This window comes from Alosa pseudoharengus, unplaced genomic scaffold, assembly GCF_046254945.1.
Source record: "Alosa pseudoharengus isolate Yale_2024_CS ecotype anadromous, Long Island Sound unplaced genomic scaffold, YU_APseudo_1.1 YU_APseudo_1.1_scf_21, whole genome shotgun sequence".
NCBI lineage: Eukaryota > Metazoa > Chordata > Actinopteri > Clupeiformes > Clupeidae > Alosa > Alosa pseudoharengus.
Genome location: NW_027468674.1, coordinates 34,678,555 through 34,698,926, shown reverse-complemented (window position 1 = coordinate 34,698,926; position 20,372 = coordinate 34,678,555). Strand labels below are relative to the sequence as shown.

Below are 20,372 nucleotides of genomic sequence, written 5' to 3'. Positions count from 1 at the left end.
ACTGCGGTGGAGAAGCAGATGACATTATTATATCAAAAAGATGACATTATTGTCTATGTCCTTTTGTAGCTAAGTATGGATTTACGAGATTTGCAGATGATCACATTCTGTTTTTGTTTGCATTTTACACAATGTCCCAACTTTTTCTGATTTGGGGTTGTAAACGAAATCAGATCTTTCTGATCAGTCCCCAAAAGTGCCTCTTGAGTGTTAATTATTACCGATATATCCTGACAGCTCTCATTGCAGTTCTAATCAGTAATATTTGACCGAGTTAGCAACAGTATAAGGGGTGCAGATTTAGGGATAGATCAATAGCTGATAGGCTAGAGGCCGAAAACCCCCACATCTGAAACGTCAGCTTTTCTCTAGCTGCCTCTCTGTCCTCCTCCACAATAATAACAGACATGGGCTGAATCTCCCCCCTAACAGATTCACCGACTTCGATGCGCGTTCCTACTAACTTCTTGAGGGCTTAAGCGCTGTGGACACCGGCATGAGTGCTGGCATGACTCACTTTCGACATTCAATTACTTTAACCCTTAGACTGTTTTAAGGGCATTTTCACTACCTTTAGTTAGAAGCATTTATCCTGGTCATTGTAAGTACCATACACACATGCTATATATTGATTTTTTTCAGCAGAGTCTAGGCTACCCAAATCTGCCATAATTGTATGTATTAATACTTGCACACTGCAAAAAATTAATTCTAACCAAGTGTTATTGATCTTATATTAAGATTAAAAAATCTATTTGGTATTGTTTTTAGTATGAAAAGACTTACCTAGCACCCTCTCAAAAGATAATTTTGACTTAATTTAAGAAGACTTTAACTTATTTTAAGGGGTCTTATCAAGACAAATTTGCTCAACGCACTGGCAGACAAATTTGCTTGTTTTTAGGACAAATTTGCTTAACGCACTGGCAGACAAATTTGCTTGTTTTCAAGATGAGATGTCTTAAAATAAGTCAATTTTTTTTTAAATTAAGTCAAATGATTTCACAAGAAAGCGCTAGGTAAGTCTCGTTATACTGAAAACAATACCAACTAGTTTTTTTTTATCTTGATATAAGATTAATAACACTTGGTTAGATTTTGTTAGATAAGCAGTTTTTGCAGTGCATTGATTTAATTTTGATTTTTAAAAAATAAAAATACAAAAAGCGTATTATACAAATTCTTATATTTTGACATGTATCTCACCACTGCAAGCTGGCGGCTCGACTTGCCTTTCATGTGTGTGTAGGGCAGACTGTCCTGAACCTGGCAATATCATTGCCATGGTGGAGGGATTCTCTGGGGCTGAGCAAATGTGAAAAATATGTGGTGTGTGCCTTACGGAAATAAATGCCATTTTTTTTTAGCCCTATGAGCCCTATCTATGTTTGGCCATTCTCACTACCTTTAGTTATAAGCTTTTATCCTGGTCATTTATTTTATATATTTTTTTCAGTACAGATTAGGCTACCCAAATCTGCCAACATTTCATAAATTAGTACTTACATTGATTTGATTTTGATTTTTAAACATCTCGCTGCGATGAACAGTTCCGGAGCAATGTAACAGGGAAGGAAGGGTGTGTTTTTTGACACACTTTGCGTCAATCGAGTTCTAAGGGTTGTATTGATAATAATGTTGCCAAAGTAATCAAATGTCGGAAGTGGAATGCGGTGCACTAATGTCGGTGCTGCTGTTCGCATTGCTTTAGGGCTGTCCCAAAAGGAAGGGTAACCCAGAAGGAAGCTGGAAGCTTGAAAAAACTTCAGTAAACAACTTCCATAAAATGGAAGCAGAAGTGTGTTTGTAACACGTTTTTGGTGTTGTCAATTTAACAATAGGTCACAGGTGCTGTCCATTCCAGTCAGCATTGTGAAGCCTTACAGCCTCTTAAACTCAATCACTTGCCAACGCATATCAGTTACGTTTTTGAGGGCCCCCATGAGGAACCTAGCAAGTACTGTAGGGTGACCTGATAACACCTCATGACTATTGCTTTAATGTGTGGTGATTTGCAGCAGACTCCTGAACTCGGTCATGCCACCTCAGAGATTTACAAGCTGCAGAAGCAGAATGCAAGTCTGCGTGCTGTGGTTGCTGAAATGAGAAAAGAGATGGAGAACCTAACTAGAGAGCTTTCTCCCACACCAACGGTCAGCCACACTGAGAACAAGAAAATGCAATATTGCCCAACAGGTGAGTCCTCCAATGGAACACATCTTATTTCAGCAACGGTTGTCATAAAATCACTTGCCATTGTAGAGGGATAGTCAGGATAGGGAAGAAGGTAGTAGTAATAGTACAGCGGCTAAGGCCAGATTTTTACCTGAATCGTTCAGTTTTTGCAGAAAGCACGAAACTTGGTACAGGTATAGTACTACCCCTAGTGATCAAAAATTGAAATGGACCCCAACACATAGTGCCCCCTAGTGGCCCCTATCTTGACTTCAAATATGGCCACCAAAATATGCCCTTTTTTTCTACATTTATAATGCTATACTGCTTTGAACACATAATATGACATGTCTACAGCCATCTTTCAGCATTATGAAATACATAATGAGACAATCATGCATAATTAAAATGGCAGACATGTTAGATTTTAAGGAAGTAGCCATACATTCTGACACAGTCAAAAACTGGGGTGGTGCTATGTGTGAAGTTTAGACTATGTGACTAAACCCTGCACTTGCCTGGGCTCAATCCTTTTAATTTGCCCCCTAGAGGCTGGCATGCTAGCAAGAAGGCTAAAACCCTTGGATGCTAGCGTCTGTCAAGTCTCTTAAAGAAACATATGCTGCCTTTTGGGAAATTAGCTATGTTGTCTTCTATCCTAGAGTTAGATAAATTAGTACATACACCCAGTCATAGTTAGATAAATTAGTACATAACCCAGTCCAACACATCCTACTGTTAGCCTAATTCAATTGAGGTGGGTGGGGCCAATTAGCATATGCTAACGTTTCTTTTAAGGCTTATAGTGATTGTTTGAAAAGGTCTATTTTGTTTTATTGTAGTTTAATATTTTGCATCCCATAAAATGATTATGCCTGTCAATGAAGCTAATTTAAATACGTAATACCTTATGAGATTAGCTCCCTCCTGACACATTAGGGCTCATGCTAGTCAGTGAACCAGCACTTTTAGGACACTTGCTAGTGCGTTCAGCGCCAAGTCTGGTGGAAACACTAAAAGCTCAAGACAGGTAAAGTTGAGTATCGTCTGCATAGCAGTGATAATCAAATTCATGGGAGCGAATGGTCTCACCCAAGGAAGTGTGTAAATAGAGAAAAGTAGGGGCCCTAATACTGATCCCTGATGCACACCTGTGGTGAGGTCATGTGCCCTTTAAGGTAGGATTTAAACCAGTCAAGGGCTTTCCTAGACATTCCAGTTCCAATAGTGTAGAAAGGAGAATGTCATGGTTAACAGTATCGAAGGCTGCAGATAAGTCTAGTAGAATGAATACTAATGACTTAGCAACTTAGATAAGGACTTAGCTACTGTCAATGCTTCGGTCACAGACAGAAAAGCAGTTTCAGTAGAATGACTCTTGAAAACAGACTGCATAGGGTCTAGCAGGTTGTTCTGATATAGTAAGTCCAAGACTTGCTTGAAGACCATTTTCTCCAAAAACTTTGACAAGAAAGGAAGAAGGGAGATAAGTCTGTAAAAACAGGAATGTTAGAGGTGGAGGCAAATGATACATTTTCCATCTTTATCCTCCTTGACTTTTCACTAGTTTCACATTTGGCTAGGGTCAGTGTCACTACTGGTAGCATAAGCCAGTACCTGGAGCCTACAAACATTGCACAGGTAGTCCAACTCCTCCAGAATGGCACACCAATACGTTCCATTGCCAGAAGGATTGCTGTGTCTCCCAGCGCAGTCTCAAGAGCATGTAGGAGATTCCAGGAGACAGTTGCTCAAGGAGAGCTGGGCAGGATGGTAGAGGGTCCTTAACCCAGCAGCAGGACCAGTATCTGCTCCTTTGTGCAACAACAAACAGTAGGAGCCCTGCCAGAGCCCTACAAAATGACCTCCTCCAGGCCGCTGGTGTGAATGTCTCTGACCACACTGTCAGACTTCATGAAGGTGGCCTGAGGGCCCGATGGCCTCTGGAAGGACCTATGCTCACTGCCCAGCACCGTGCAGCTCAATTGGCATCTGCCAAAGATTACAAAATTGGCAGGTTCGCCATTGACACCCTGTGCTTTTCGCAAATGAGACCAGGTTCACCCTAAGCACATGTGACGTTTAAAGATGTCTTGGAGAATGTAATGCTGCCTGCAACATCATTCAGCATGACTGGTTTGGTGGTGGGCCAGTGATGGTCTGGGGAGGGATATCCTTGGAAGGACACACACACCTCTACGGGCAAGACAACTGCACCCTCACTACTCTTAGGCATCAGGATGAAAACTTCAGACCCATTGTCTGACCCTGTAATGGTGCAGTGGACCTGGGTTCCTCCTGGTGCACAACAATGGCTGGACACATGTAGCGAGAATGTGCAGGCAGTTCCTGGAGGATGAAGGCATTGATACCATTGACTGTCCCCCCCACACTCCCCTGACTTAAATCCAATTGAACACCTCTGGGACATTATATTTTGGTCCATCCAACATCGCCAGGTTGCACCACTGACTGTCAAGGAGCTCAGTGATGGCCATGTCTACATCTGGGAGCAGATTCCCCAGGACACCATCCGCCATTTCATTAGGAGCATGCCCCGATGCCATCAAGCATGTCAGGGCCATACGAACTACTGAGTACCATCATTAGTTGCTGCGCTGAAATTCAAGCAAAATGGACTAGCTTGCCGTGTAATTTTTTCCACTTAGATTTTCGGGGGGTCTTTGAATTCAGTCCTCTGTGGATTGATCATTTTCATTCCCAAATAACAAAGTGGCATCCTTTTGTTCCTAACATATTACCCAGTCCATATCAGTTTAAATCCTACCTCACAGGATGCTCATTTAACGTATCATGGCTTGGACATCTGTCTGCACCTCACCATCCCACCACAGGGGTCCCCCAGGGCTCAGTACTGGGCCCCCTTCTCTTTGCTATCCACACCACTTCTTTGGGACAGATTATACATTCGCACAGCTTCTCATACCACTGCTATGCAGATGACACATAGCTTTATCTGTTCTTTCCACCTGATGACCCCTTGGTCTCGACACGGACCTCGGATTGCCTCTCAGACATATCTTCATGGATGAAGGCACACCACCTCCAGCTAAACCTCTCAAAAAACAAACTGCTGGTCCTCCCAGCTAAACCTACTGCTCCCACCTACTCGAATGCCCTCATACAGGCATTATATGCTACCCCCCGACCGTTGCGCTCTTCAGACAAACATCGTCTAGCTCTGCCACCGGTACGCTAAGGTCAATCCAAACTTTTTCCATCTGTTGTTCCTCGTTGGTAGAACGCACTACCAGTTCCTACTAGAGCAGGGACATCCCTCTCCATCTTCAAAAAACTCCTGAAGACCCAGCTCTTCAGAGAATATCTTCTCTTGTAGCACTACTTACAACTAGCTAATTCTAGCACTTACCACCTGACTTGACTGTATAAAAACAGTACTCACTTATGCACTCTTCCCTATTTTACTCTACCTTTTTGAATTGTTTTAAATTGTTCTAGAACTGTTGAGCAACAATTGATGCCTTGTATATTATTGAGGTTGTCATGTGATAAAATGACTGTTCAAACTTTTAAATTGTTTTTGAATGATATTTCTATCATGAATAACAATAGAGATGGTCTATATTTTCACATTTGGTATCCTCCATATTGGATTTCAAAATGGCCAACATCAAGTTTGTTTGGAAATCATGTCAATAGCTTCCTTGACCCTAACAATTGAGTGTTAGAACTTAAAATACTTTTTTATCTTGTTTAATTTTGAAGTTGTATCAACAATTCTATTAAGAATGGTAGCCATATTTGAATTCAAAATGGTGGCCACTAGGGGGCGCTATGTGTTGGGGTCCATTTCAATTTTTGATCACTAGGGGTAGTAGTATAACTGTGCCAAGCAAAAACTGAACAATTCCGGTGCTTAGCCGCTGTACTATAAATGCTAGATAAAGCATGTCCAGTTGTTAGTAGTGCTAAGAGAGGAGGTAATCTCGATATTAGACTAGAATATTAGAAATACTTTTTTCCTGTGTCATTCCGCTTTATTACACATAACTCTACTTGATTGACATGTTCAATACTTATTTTCCCCGCTGTATCTATGGCCGCGATGACAGAGAGCCAAGAAAACATCCGTAAAAGTGGGCAGCCGTGGCCCACTGGTTAGCACTCTGAACTTGTAACCGGAGGGTTGCCAGTTCGAGCCCCGACCAGTGGGCCGCGGCTGAAGTGCCCTTGAGCAAGGCACCTAACCCCTCACTGCTCCCCGAGCGCCGCCGTTGAAGCAGGCAGCTCACTGCGCCGGGATTAGTGTGTGCTTCACCTCACTGTGTGTTCACTGTGTGCTGTTTGTGTTTCACTAATTCACCGATTGGGTTAAATGCAGAGACCAAATTTCCCTCACGGGAAAAAAAAAAAGTATATAAGTATATATACTATACTTAAAAGGCAGAGAGTGTCCAAAGTTGTGGAATCATTTCAAACTTAGAAAAGAATACAAGGTGAAATGTGTCCACTGCAAAGCAGAACTGGCATACCACAACAGTACGTCAACGATGATTCAACATCTGACCCAAAAGCATCCAGTTGTTAACACCAGCTCTCCAAGCGTAGCCGACACAAGGCAACTTAAACATCGCGATGACAGAGAGCCAAGAAAACATCCGTAAAAGTGGGCAGCCGTGGCCCACTGGTTAGCACTCTGGACTTGTAACCGGAGGGTTGCCAGTTCGAGCCCCGACCAGTGGGCCGCGGCTGAAGTGCCCTTGAGCAAGGCACTTAAACATTGCTGTTAGCTGATTTAATGTACTAGCGCTAGTTAGAACGTACGGTATGTGTAGCGGCTGTAGCCTAATGTTGTGAGTCGATATGATGGTTGTGGAAACACACACACACCCTCCCGAGTGTTAGGTTACCCCACCAAATAGGCCTACCCCAGACATAATTATTATTGCTTATTTGGTAGTAATGGTAAATGCTGCAGATGCATACATCTACATAAAAGTTTACAGCATGACATTTGTTGTGCATATTAATAAATTGCAACGCAAAATATTTTTTATCCAATTACTCCATTAATCGATTAAATAATTGATAGAATTCTCAATTCTAAAAAGAATCAATAGCTGCAGCCCTAAATATAAATGTGTAGCTTCTCTAGCGACAAGCTTTTTGCTGTAAACAAATGTAACCTAAGTGCGCTCAGGTCACGTGAATGAATAGGCACCTGTCCATAATTGTATAAAGCCCACCCGGACGATTCCATTGGTCCGCACATTTCTCAAGTTTTCAAAGGGGCTTGTCAATGGACCAAATCCAGACCGAACCTCCCAAACTCAAATTTTGTGGGCGGGGCTAAGTTCGGGCTGGCTTTCCAGGCTACATAGGCCTATGACACCTTCAAAAATATCTGAAAACTTATTTTTTTCTTTGCTTTCAGGCCTGAGCGATGTCCAAACCATAATGTCAAAAAGAAAGAACCCATGTAGATTGCACACACCCAAAGGATCTTACTGTAATTGCAAGTAAAATAGCCATGTAATTCATAGAATATTCTTTACTCCTTAAACCCCCTATCCTAGAAAAAAGTCCTAAAACTTTCATCCCTGTCCTCAAAACTGAACTTTCAAATATTTATTTTGTTTTGTTGAATTTGTATCAGCTTCAGCTAAAGTAAAAAGTTATAATGTGGCCTTGGGGGGTAATCAGATTTTACAATTTATGTATTTTATTAATAATATAATACGTAAGCATATTCATATTTCAGATATAATGTCAAGTCAGTACGATATATTTCTATAGCATACAGAATGACACCAAAACGAGTAGTTTTAACTTTTTTTAACAGCCTATGCTAAGTACCATTATATTTGACATCAGTATAAGACAGTTGTTATGGCACTTCCACAGATAGAACAGAGGATACCCATACCATGGAAGAAGAAATTAAAGAACTGAAAGCCAGGTGCTTGTACATTGATGGCTGCTTGGAAGAGGGCTCTACGACAGCCACACCTACACTCAATCCTACTGCCTCTGAGAAACTTGTGAGCCATATCAGAAGTCTTAGGAGCACCATAAGTAAATCTACCTCTAATAAGTCTGTTTGAAATGTTTTTTGAGTTTACGGTATTGCCTTACTTATGGTCTAAAAATCTTTTGCTTTTTTCAGATAGACTTCAAATGGAAAAAGGATCCAATCTTGCAGCACTGAAGGAAAAACAAGTCAGGATAGCATTTCTAGAGACTGCTGTTGCCCATTTTCTGCAAAAGGTACGTACGTAATTGTAACTTCCTAGTTAATTCACAAAATATTCTGCTTTGAAATAAAACTATTTGAAAGGTTGCTTGCTTTGTGAAATGAATTTCTTTATAGATGTTTAGATTTGTTGTCTTGCATCTTCTTATGACTACCGAGAATGGTGTGAGTCTAAGTAATTCAATTAATATTATAATATGAATAGTAAAATAACAAAATATGAATAATAACATATTTATATTGTAATTCATTTTCAATTTTCAACTTTTCTCTACTTTACAAAAGTTGAGTTCAGTTTCAGTTCAGGTTCTTGTGTTCTGCCTTTTCTATTTATATTTTGTGTGCCTTTTCCCAGAGTCACTCTACGCAAACAGAGAATGAGGAGCTACTCCAAGAACTGTTCAGTAAAAAGAGATGGAGTGTTACTATAGAAGAAGATGAAAAAGATAGCCAGAAATCAGGGCAGGTAAAGGCTTCCTGTTACAAGTACGAAATTGAAACATAAATCTGAGTAATTACAAACCATGGGAAAAAATAACCGTACACGTTGCAAGTGGATTTTTTTTTTTTGTACTATAAACAGAACTCGGAGACAATATAGAGGGAATGCATTCAAGGATACAAGGATACAAGGAAGTTTATTGTCACATGCATATAGTTACTGGAAGTAAGAAATGCAGTGAAATTATGTCTGGTGTCAGCCTATTTGTGCATTTATAGGGGGGGGGGTAAAAAGTGCAGTAGAAGAGGGGTTTAGTAGCAATGTGTGTTTAGCATTGACGGCAAGTTAGTATTTAGTATTTAAAAGTATTTAGTATTTAAAACAATACCGTTCTAATTAGCTGTTCGGCAGCTACCACATCTACCGCCACAGGCCCTATTATTTACTGTTCTTTTTTATTTCCATTTGTCAACATAATCTACATCAGTTTTACTACTATTCATTAGTGACATAAGTTAGCGTTGTTCATTTTCTTAGCATAGTTCCCAGATCTGTTTCCCGATAGTGAAACTTTTCTGTGATAGGATTGAGTAATAGTGATAATTATTAGGGCTGTAACGACATGAGATTCGAAACTGAAAACTTTGAGGAGTTTGAAGAGATATAAAACCCTGTGAGCGTGTATTGTGGCAGATTGATTTCATGTTCAGAAGAGAACTTAGGTAAAAAGGTAACTTTCCCTAGCCTGGCGGGCCATCCTATATCATTGACATGTATAGTCTGGCATCGAATCATTCACCTCGCTTAATCCAAGGGGCGGGCAGAGAATTGTCTTTCAAACTGCCTAGGCATGCAATAGGCCAGCGCTACGACCATATCCGTATCCGGTCGGCAAACGGCAAATACATCCTTCTTCGAAAGGAATGACTTAAGTGCATTGTGTTGATCTACTTTCAAAGAAAAACACAAGTCCAACTCCTCCAAAGTTGACGCCAACGCCGATTCAAACAACCGCTCTTCGTTTGCCATAGCCACCTTCCTTGTTGTTTACCGTCGCAGGATGTCGTTATCCTGTTAAGCCCGCCTTAAGACTCTCTAACGAAATAGAGCGCTGTGATTGGCCGTCATCCACGGTGTTAAGCCAATAGAAATTCCTATGGTTCGATACTAGACGTACAAGCTGAGCAAATTAATTTGCCGCCGCTAGGGTGCGTCTAGATTTCTAGGCTAAACTTTCCCAGTAATGCCTTATAAACAAAAAAGAGGCAGTGCTTTTCCCTCCTGTCATAGAGGGAAGACCATCCTACATTTTTGGGTATAATTTACAGTGATTAGTTCTAAACCCATCTCCAGTTATAAAACATAGTGCACTGTGGTAAACTGCATCAAGTGGTTTCAGAGTGGAAGGGGCTGCATATACACAATGTCACCATAGTCCATACCTGTCAACACTTCCGTTTTTCCCGGGTTTCTCCCGTATTTCAAGGTCATCTCCCAGCACCCTCCCGTTTTGTTTTTTCTCCCGGAAAACTCCCGTAATTTGCATGGCCATCAAACTTCATTTTAAAATCATTGCTCCATTCAGGTTGCCAGATTGTATATGAAATACACCCTACACATACACGATCACTTAGTTTCAATTTCAACCCAGTGTTTCCCCTACAATGTATTCATCAGTGGCGCAGCGCCGCTCCTGGAATTCAAGCGCCACTGCAAAAAAAAAGTTGCCTAATTAAAAAAAAAAAAATTGCAAGTGAACTTCAGGAACAGCTGCCGTTCGTTCAGGTTTCATGTCAACAAATAATAGTAGGCTAACGTTGAAGGCGCAGTCAGGGATTCCACAGGAGATCACGCTTGTTTGTGTTTATGTTTAAGTTTATTAGCAGATGCAATTTTGTGCAAAGAAATGTAGCCTACATTATGTTTACCAAGGAACCAAATTAAACACGCCAGCGAGATAGCTCGCCCCTACCTTCAGTAGCCTATTCCCAGATAAATTCCACGCATTGTTTCGTTTTTGTTTGTGATAGAGGCAATGCTTTCAAGCCCTGTGTTGCTAACATACCTAGGCTGTGAAACTAAGGTCAAGCTAGTCTATTGGTGGGTTTAATTGAATTTGAGTAATAGAATACGCAACCATTTACGTCTGAGATAGTTTGTAATTCCTGTAGAGCTCACCAAAATTATATATGATACAAGACACTTATCTGCTATAATCCAAGATAGATTTTCTTCGAGTTTTTGACCATTTATTTTACCAAATGACATGGGAAACATAATTCATTTCATCCACATATTCTTATGCACCATGCACAACAACGCTACTAAGTTAGCTTAAAACCGTGAGAATCAAGCAAGCGTCACGGACCGTCACGGCATTAAAGTGACAGGCACTCAATTCGACTTGCACAGCACCAATACAGTGTAATGACATGAAAGAGAATCTATATAGTTTATACAGTGCTGTGCAAAAGTTAAGACACCCATGCTGAAATTGACTAAAGGGAGGAATAAAAAACATATTTTGCCTTTTGTCTTAATGCCTTAATTAAAAAAAAATAGGACATCAATTATTTTTTAACGTATCATGTATCGTAAATAAATAAATGTTATTATATATAAATGTCTTAACTTATGCACAGCACTGTATATTCTAAATAGTAATAGTTTGTATAGTGGCCTACAGTGTACAGTTGTACAGTGGCTAATACTAATAATGTAAATGAAAAAGGTGAAAGAAAAACATGAATAATCCTGTTCAAGTACTGCAATAATCATGCTTTGTAAATGCTTGTGTTAATGGTTATGTCATAATTTGTAACTCAATCAATTTAAGGAGTCATTTTTTCAAAATGTTCTCTTTTTTTTGGGGGGGGGGGGAGGCTTCCTACGATCAACAGCACCGCTGCTGGAAAAAAATCTAGGGGAAACACTGCAACCGTTTTGTCATAGGCTAAAACCTGGCAACCCAAAACCCAAATAAGGAAGCGTGTGCCAACTGCGCAGCCTGAGTCTCGTCGTAAGTAATCGGGCTAGTTGAATGGCCTACTCCAGAACGAGCTGTTGTGAAATTGTTGGGAATGTTAATTGATTAACACATCACATAAACTCTTATTGAGTGTTGTTGATAGCCTACACTGAACTTCTTCCCTCGGAACAAAATCTGACAGCAAGCAGCTTTGGAGTTTTGGAAATAGGCTGCAGGCAGGCAGCTGGTGGATACATAACTGACATGCGTAAGGTAATGGTAAGGTAAAAGCAACGACCGAAATGCAGTGTTGAAACACGTGTATGAAACGTATTAAATATGCAAACACAGAGATCCGGTATAAACAATGACCCCCCCCCCCCCCCCCGCCCTCCGAAAAAAAATCTCCCGTTTTTGGAAAGCTAAATGTTGACAGGGACTGACATTATAGTTGCTTGCATAATGGTCATTCTGCTTTCTAAAGAGAAGCAAGACCTAATCCTGTAGAGTGCACCTAATTTATTTTTTACCTTTTTTTGTGAGATCAAGCAGATGTGTTCTAAATGATAGTTCGTTATCTAGCCAAATGCCCAGATATTTGTATTGAGAAACTTGCTCAATTTGTGTCCCATTTAGGGAACAAATGTTATAGGTATCAAGGTCACACTTTCCCGATCTAGTAAAGATCATACATTTAGTTTCTGCTTCATTCAGAACCAGTTTAAGTAGCCTGTACTTAAAATGTAGGGTCTGGGCACTTACCGTTCGCAGTGCTCAGTCCGAGAGGCGGGATAATCAGTTGTCTTTCAAATTCCCTCTGCAGCAACATCCATCTTCTTTGTTTTCAAGTAGCAGAGAATTCAAGCCAAACCGTTGCAACTCTGCCATCAATCATTATGTTAAGCCCACCTAACGACTCTATACACGATTTGAATGGCCTGATAGAAGTTTAATTTTTTGAGCTCACAAGCCAACGGAGAGTTGCTAGACTAGCCCTGGAAGCAAATGTAATTTGCTGCCGCTAGGGTGCGTCTAGATTTCTAGGCTACAGTTTAAGATCTTTTCTACACACACACTTTTCTGCATATTGAAGATATGACACTGCTTGCTCTACAGATGGTGCATAGGCATAAAGGATTGTGTCATCTGCATAGAAATGCACTTTACAATTTTCTATTGAAGTACAGATGTCATTGATATACCATGTAAACAACACTGGCCCCAAAATTGAGCCCTGTGGAACACCATTATTTAGTCTCAATGGCTCTGAGGTTGATCCTGTCACATCTATCCACTGTGTTCTATTAGAGAGGTAGTCTTGGAACAATTTAAAGGAAACTTTATCTAGACCAAAAGAGGTTAGTTTTTCAAGAAGTACCTGTGATTAACAGTGTCAAAAGCCTTTGACAAGTCAATAAACAAAGCTGCACAGTTTCTTACTGTTAACAACAGTAGCTATATAATTTACTACAGCTGTTGCTGCTGTAATTGTGCTGTGGCCAGCTCTGAACCCAGATTGATAAGGACTTAATCACTTTCTAGAATTTTGCTGGATTGCTACCACAGTCAGACAGATTGTTCAAATAATAGGTAGAGTCAGCCCTTTTCACCAAGTAAGTGCATGTATTTAAGATGTCTGAAAGTTTGCCAATCTCCATCACTACCAGTGGATCTTGCCAATGCCCAAGCTTTGTTTCTCTGAGAAATAATCTCACCTAGATCATGACTAAACCGAGGGTTGCATCTATTTTTTATCCTAAATCTCTTAAAAGGGACATGTTTATCTGCTAAGGTGTTCTGGATTGGCATCTGGAATAAGATTTATAGAAGTAAGGTCACTGGCATGTAGATCATGTACAAATGCTCCTATTTAGACAGAGCCCCTGATCTTTTTCTTCTGCCATCTCTAATGCAGCCCACAGGACAATGATCACTGAAATCCATTGAGAATATACAACGATGCATATAATTATGAGGCTTATTGGTAAGAATGAGATCTTTTAAGTCATCAGCTGCTGGAGACTTCCAGTCTAGGTTAAGGTCCCCTGAAATGACAGCTTCAGAATTAACTACAGAAGTAAATTGCTCTGAGAGACTATGTAGTGCATCAGGATTGGCAGAGGGTGGACGGTAAGCGCCCACAATTACCAGAGAACAGCCACCGAGTTTTACGCCAATGGCTAATAAATAAAATTGACCCGGGACAGAGGTGGATACACTTATTGAGAAAACTGTTAAACTGTTAAACTTAAACTGTTTCTAACATGATTAGCTACGCCACCACCCCGTTTAACTCTATCAGCTCTACAAATATTATAACCATAAAGGGAAATATCTGAGTCATTAACATTGGTATTCAACCAAGTTTCTGAAATGACAATGACGTCAGGGTTGGAGTCATTAACCCACATCTTTAAAATGTCCATCTTTGGCAAAAGGCTCCTAGCATTTATGTGAACAAAACCAAGCCCTTAAAATGTCGTGATAATATAGGCATACCCAAAAGACGATCTCCAATATCAGATGAGCGCTCGCCAGCAAGTGCCTTTTTGTTGTTTATTTCTATTTTCGCAGATGATTCCTTTTTCTTTACACTTGTAATTGCTGGGGCAGAACTTCGGCAGATGAGATGGCTTGTAGTTGACATGACAGCCAGTTGGCCTACGCTCTGGTGAGTCGCGCTCATCTGACCATCGCTGTTGACAGGCACCAGGAAGATGAGTTGAGGGGTTGTACCTGAGTGAAGGGACAGGGATACAGGAGGATACCATCCTCTGTTGTCCGCTTGATGACAGTGCGGCCGGATCCTTGATGGATGTAGCCTTTCCTGCGTAATATTCCCATCGCCCGGCAGAGGTGGAGCACATTTTCGCTGATAGCCGTGATGATAGATGACAACTGCAAACGTTGTAGGGCAGTGTATCGAAGGGCCAACATCAGCAAGGCATGCTCAAACTGACACAGTCCAACGAGAGCTATGCACAAGCTGCATCCTTCTCCTGCATTAGGCCAGCTGACAGTCCACCGACTAGATCAGCCACTGATGTCTCAGCTGAGAGTCAACTGACTACATCAGCCATTGAAGTACATAAATTGATGAGGAGTCTTACTCTCAACTGACAGTCAGCCGACTGAAACAGCCAATAACTCCGTATGCTGATGTGTTGGATTGCAAATACGATGTTGGATAGCAAATTATGACGGTCTTTTAATGGATGCCGTCTCTTAGGCAAAAACAAGCAAAAAACTACCACAAAAAGGAAAAAAAAAAACGCAACAAAAACAACGAATGAGTTGATAAAATATACAAATCAGAAAAATATGTAAATAAAGTTATGTAAATATTAGAAAATAATCAAACAAAAATAGGCCAAACAGAGTGGCGCATCTGGCCAGTGTCCCCGTTACTAGGCAATGTGGCTACAATGGTTGGTATGTTGTTTGCTAGGTAGGTGGTGGTTTAATATAGTTGGAATGGCTGAACAGTTAAATAAATGGATAGTTTAAATGGTTAAATTATTTAAGGCTGCAGTTGGCAAGTCTGACAGATTGAGGGGACTTAGCCAACATTTTGAATATTTACAACTCTCATGCCCCTCCCCCACTACCACCGAGCACCCTCTCATCGAGTTTGTGCTCATTAGTGCACACCAGACTGCACCAGACTGTGATTGCCAGTCAGATCTCACACAGCCCTGCTCTGATTGGACCAGAAGAACCGGGAGCTGTGGATTTTTGTAAAACAAATAACAGGCTCTAGGTGGAGGTAGAAGTGAGTTTTTTTTTCTAAAACCGGCTGATTTATGTTGTTCTGTCGGTTTCAGTGAATATGATCAAACACTTTTTGCCAACTGCAGCTTTAATAGGGAATTATTGTAGTGAGGACTTTTATTTTGAAATAGTTGTGGGCAGAGGAAACAGTTGAATAGGATGTGTAGTCTTAAAAGAGCCAGATTGTATGCTTAACCCTTTGGTGCCTGTGCTGAACATTCCGTTTTTTGTTGCTGGATGTCCACCTTGCACAAAAAGGTCTAATTCTCAAGCATACTACACACCACCAATTAAATGGGCATATCATTTTAATAAGAAGGATCAGCTCTATTAAATGAGGTAAAATACATCTGGTAATTTTGACAAAGTAATGAGTAGTATTTGAAAGTCCTCTCCAAATATATGTCCTAAAATCAGAAATGAATCATTTATTTGACATAAAAATCAATTTTCAGCATTTTTCTACAAGGTAGATAAAAATGTAGAGTGTATGAAATATTCACAATTTTATGTGATATTTGAGGAAAAAAACTGAAGGTGAATATACTATACTGTTCAAAGGTTGTGAAGAATTTAGTGTATAATACAAATAATATGATTTAGAATGAAATCTTGAAAACGAATTCTTACTCAAACACATTCTTTCCACGAAAACACAAAAGCATGAAAACTGGCAATGAAGACAAGTACACTGTTTTTTTATTTTTATTTTGTATCTGGTCTATAAAAAATGTCCATTCCTTTGTTTAAGTAATTGACTTTGAATATAACTATTATTTGTAGAAATACAAACAATATAAATCAAGTCATATGGTACCATGAATGCCATACATATGCTTCCAGTCTAGGATTACACCAACCATCCCACCACCCCCAGCTACTATAGAAATGTCCCACTCTTATATTAATTTTAAGTAATAAAAAAACAAAAAATAAGTAATTTTGAGCTGTACAGTGACAGAGGAAGAAAGACAGAGAGTGGAAGAGGGAGAGATAGAGAGCGTACCTGAGCAAGAGAAACCATTACTATTGCCATGTACGTTTGTTCTAAAATTAATTTAACAGTACATTACATTTTGTTTTGATATTCTTTGCTATGCCATATCGCAAAGCCGTTTTTATCTTCGGTGCATTGCAGGTAAACTTGGCATTGTGGTGCATTGCAGAAAGAAAGAACTTTCAGTTCTTTTTTTGTAGTAGCATAGCACACCTTGCAATTCCTCTTTGTCTGACTGAACTGAGGTAGATGGACAGAGTTATAGTTCAGCCTTCCCCTTTAGAGGTCTGAAAACAGGTGGATCACCATACTCGCCCATTCCCACTAACTGTTGCACAAACTCTTCCCTAAACTCAGCAATGAAATATTTCTGAGGCCTCTTGGGCAAAGGCTCCTCCTGATGTCCTGCCTGGTGCAACTGGAACAAAATGTAGCTGTTAACAACAGCTATGTTCACCATATGAAAGAACAAAGTCTTCCACCACCTCACACATTTCATCAGAACATTATTGCTCATCATCAATTGGTCAGAGCGGTCAACACCATTCATAAAATGATTGTAAATATGAATTGCTTTTGGTTCCCGCACCTGAACCGTGTGCCACCATGCCACTTTTTCTCTCCTCTCCGCTATAACAAAATCATTGCCATTATCAATAGATGACCGCACAGTTACCGCTCTATTGTCTTTCCATTGTTGTGCAAGACAAACACCGTCTCTTTCCCACCGCATATTCCCATGTTGCTTATGTCTTGCCCACACCTTCCCTTTTTTCATGGACTCTGGGAAGCCTTTTCTGTTTTCTGATGCACTTCCTGTTGATGGTGTTCCAAAATAGAATAAATCTTTCACCAACTTGACCAAGGTGTAAAAATTGTCAAAGTACAAGTGGTAGCCTTGATTAAGCAATGGTGTTACTAGTTGCATAACTGTGTCATAGGCTAAACCATTTGCTGTGGGTCCAGCCTTTTTCCCTATGTACAAATCGAAATCACAAGTTTAGCCATTCAGACTGTCTGCCAACACCCAAAGTTTGATCCCCCATTTCACAGGCTTATTTTTATGTACTGTTTTATGCCAGATCTATGTTTGGACTTAACCATTCTTTCATCAGCAGCAACCTGCTGAAATGGCTGATAGAGAGACATGCATCGGTGTTTGAAGTGGGCAAGGAAGTTATTTATTTTTCGCAGCTTTTAATTCTCCTCTTCAGCATCAGGGTCAACAACATGGAGCATTCCCATGAGTGCTTTGAAATGGTCACGTGGCATGATGGTGCGAGACCACAAACCATGGTACAAACATTTTTGTGCTCCAGTACCGGTAGAATGAGGAGATGTTGACCAGGCCGCAGCAAAGAATGAGAGCAATCAACTTATACAGCCCCTCATGTGTTTTCTCTGTCCATGCCCCGTGCTTGTCGCCATATGTTGCCTTGTTGGGTACTGCACTCCATGCATAGGCATTGGTGTATCCAGAGCAGATCTGCTGCATCAGCTCAACTGTAAAAAAGAGCTGGAAAAAATCAAGGACATTGCTCATACCACCTCTGAGTATAGGGAACTCCAAATGTAAACCTGGTGGTTTTCTAGGGGTGAATGCTGGCAACAGGTTTGGTGTGTCAGGTGTGTTGTAGCCATTTATACCCTGGACCACAGCACATCGCTGAGGGTCCTCCTCGACCTCTTCCTCTGCCTATTCCTCTGCCACTCCTTGGTAGTGGAGTTTGGAAACGTGGCCGTTCTTCTTCCTCTGAACTGGGTCACCTACGTGTTCCAACTGCTGGGAATGGCTGAAACCACGAAAGGAACGAACGGAGTCTGTGATGGCCAAACAAGGCCACTCTCTTGTGACATCAGGAAAGCAAAGTGAGGCTATACACTGAAAATCTACAGCCGAAGATGCACTTTGCAGTGCATCACCAATCCCTGTAATAGTAGTGGTAGTAGGCCAAACCTAGTAGGTGCTATTAGGCCACATATATATCCATCTAGATATGGCACTGTGGTTGGGGGAGGCATAGAAAAGTTTGAGAACCTGTGGCCTAAAACAATGTTGGTGGTTATAGATCTGAAGTGAAATGGGTTGCGATGGTCTGTCATTTTTAAAAGGTGGGTCCCCAGAAAAAAAAGTTTGGGAAACACTGTCTTAGAAGTGCTAAATGAGAAGTGCTGGGCTATGCCAAAGAAGTGACACTTTCACATAGGCTATCATAACCTATGTTCCTTCTTATGTCATGATTTATGTAATTATGTTCCACAGGACAATCTTTTTGTAACCTAGAACTACTACAAGGAAGTAGTTAAGTGTGCTTGCAAGCACACTTATTGTTCTTCTTAAGTTTTATTATTATTATTATTTTTCCCGTCTCCCTAATTTTTTGTCAGCTCTAGCGCCTAGGCCCTTTGAGACAGAGACACCGTTCCAACTTTAAAACGTCCGGTCAGTACCGGTGTAAGTTGGTCGCGAAGATGACGTCAGGTGAGCCGTTCGTCTGCCATATTGGATTGAACAGAAAGCGAAACTAAATTTTCACAGGTCACAAATTTGGTCCGAACGCCACGAAACTTGACGTACATTATCCTTGGACCAAGCCTCACAAATGTTAGCGGAAGGATTTTTGATTTTCGAAAGCGTTTGCCCGTCACAGCCAAACGAAATCGGCGGCGAAGCTCCGAAACAGGAAGTCGTCCATATCTCAGGAACACTGTCACATATCGATACCAAATTTTGTATATGAACTGGGGACTCCAATGTGAGGGTGCATAAGCTAAAAAAAAAAAAAAAGAAATATTCCAAAAGTTTCCATCATTTTGCATACCACCCACAGGTATTTGGTAACTCTCACCTTTCACCTTCTATCACAATGCCTTCCAAGTATGCTCAATGCCTCTGGGCAGCCACAATGTCTCCAGGCAACCTTGCCCACTCATGAAATCCTTGCTCTGCCATGGGATAGTATGGACTTACAAACTGAAATAGCAAGGAGAACAGTAACTATATATAGCTTACATAATAGAGTTGTTTTCACATTGACGGTATTCAAATTAAATTTTTCATTATTGTTAAATATCATGATGGGAGAGTATTATTAAAAATGTTACAAGTATGCAAATGCATATGTTTACGGGCATTTAGGTTTTACTGGGTTGTTTTGTTATAAAGACATGCAAGGCATTCTGGGCCGTAATGAACAGTGGTCGGCAGCACTCCATAGGCTACGTATTAATATGAATAGGTGTTTCTGTAAACCGAGGGACAATAAACAGCTATCTCTGTTACAAAAACGAGCTGGTAATCGCTCATTGAAGAGGGAACTATGATAAAAAGATTGTTTTCCTAAAAGCATGGAGTTGACGAAAGAATAAGCAAGCAATGTCACGTTAATGTTAAATAGCCTACATGAACGCTAGGTGGCAACGTTGTATTACATTTCACTAGTGTAGCCTACTTGAAATACGGTGTGAGATTCACAAGTAAGGAAGGTGCAAATATTATGTAATTTATCATGGGAAATTATTGGAAATGTTATTTCTTGCAAACCACACACATCCATTCGTAATCACACGTACACTTTTAATACATTGAAAAGATTCTCATTTCGTTTATTTGATGTTGCCTTAGCAACGGAGCGTTCAGAGCAAAGATTCTAGAACAGAGCTTCAAGAGAGACACGTTTTGAGTTCGTGGCCAAGTACCTAAAATATCGGTTTCCATGTGTATGTGCTGGATGGCGTGCTTCCTTTATGAAAGTAAGTGTTTTATAGAGTTACAGACATAATG

General features: G+C 40.5%; 1 protein-coding gene across 1 annotated transcript in view; it reads left to right on the top strand.

Moving 5' to 3' along the window:
* The window catches only part of ccdc57 (coiled-coil domain containing 57), a 172,608-nt gene that overhangs the window by 103,409 nt on the left and 48,827 nt on the right, over nt 1-20,372 (top strand). The window contains exons 11-14 of the mRNA XM_076298709.1: nt 2,019-2,196; nt 8,062-8,232; nt 8,324-8,424; nt 8,766-8,876. Of these exons, the coding sequence (XP_076154824.1) occupies nt 2,019-2,196; nt 8,062-8,232; nt 8,324-8,424; nt 8,766-8,876 (561 nt within the window). The remainder of the gene's footprint in view (nt 1-2,018; nt 2,197-8,061; nt 8,233-8,323; nt 8,425-8,765; nt 8,877-20,372) is intronic.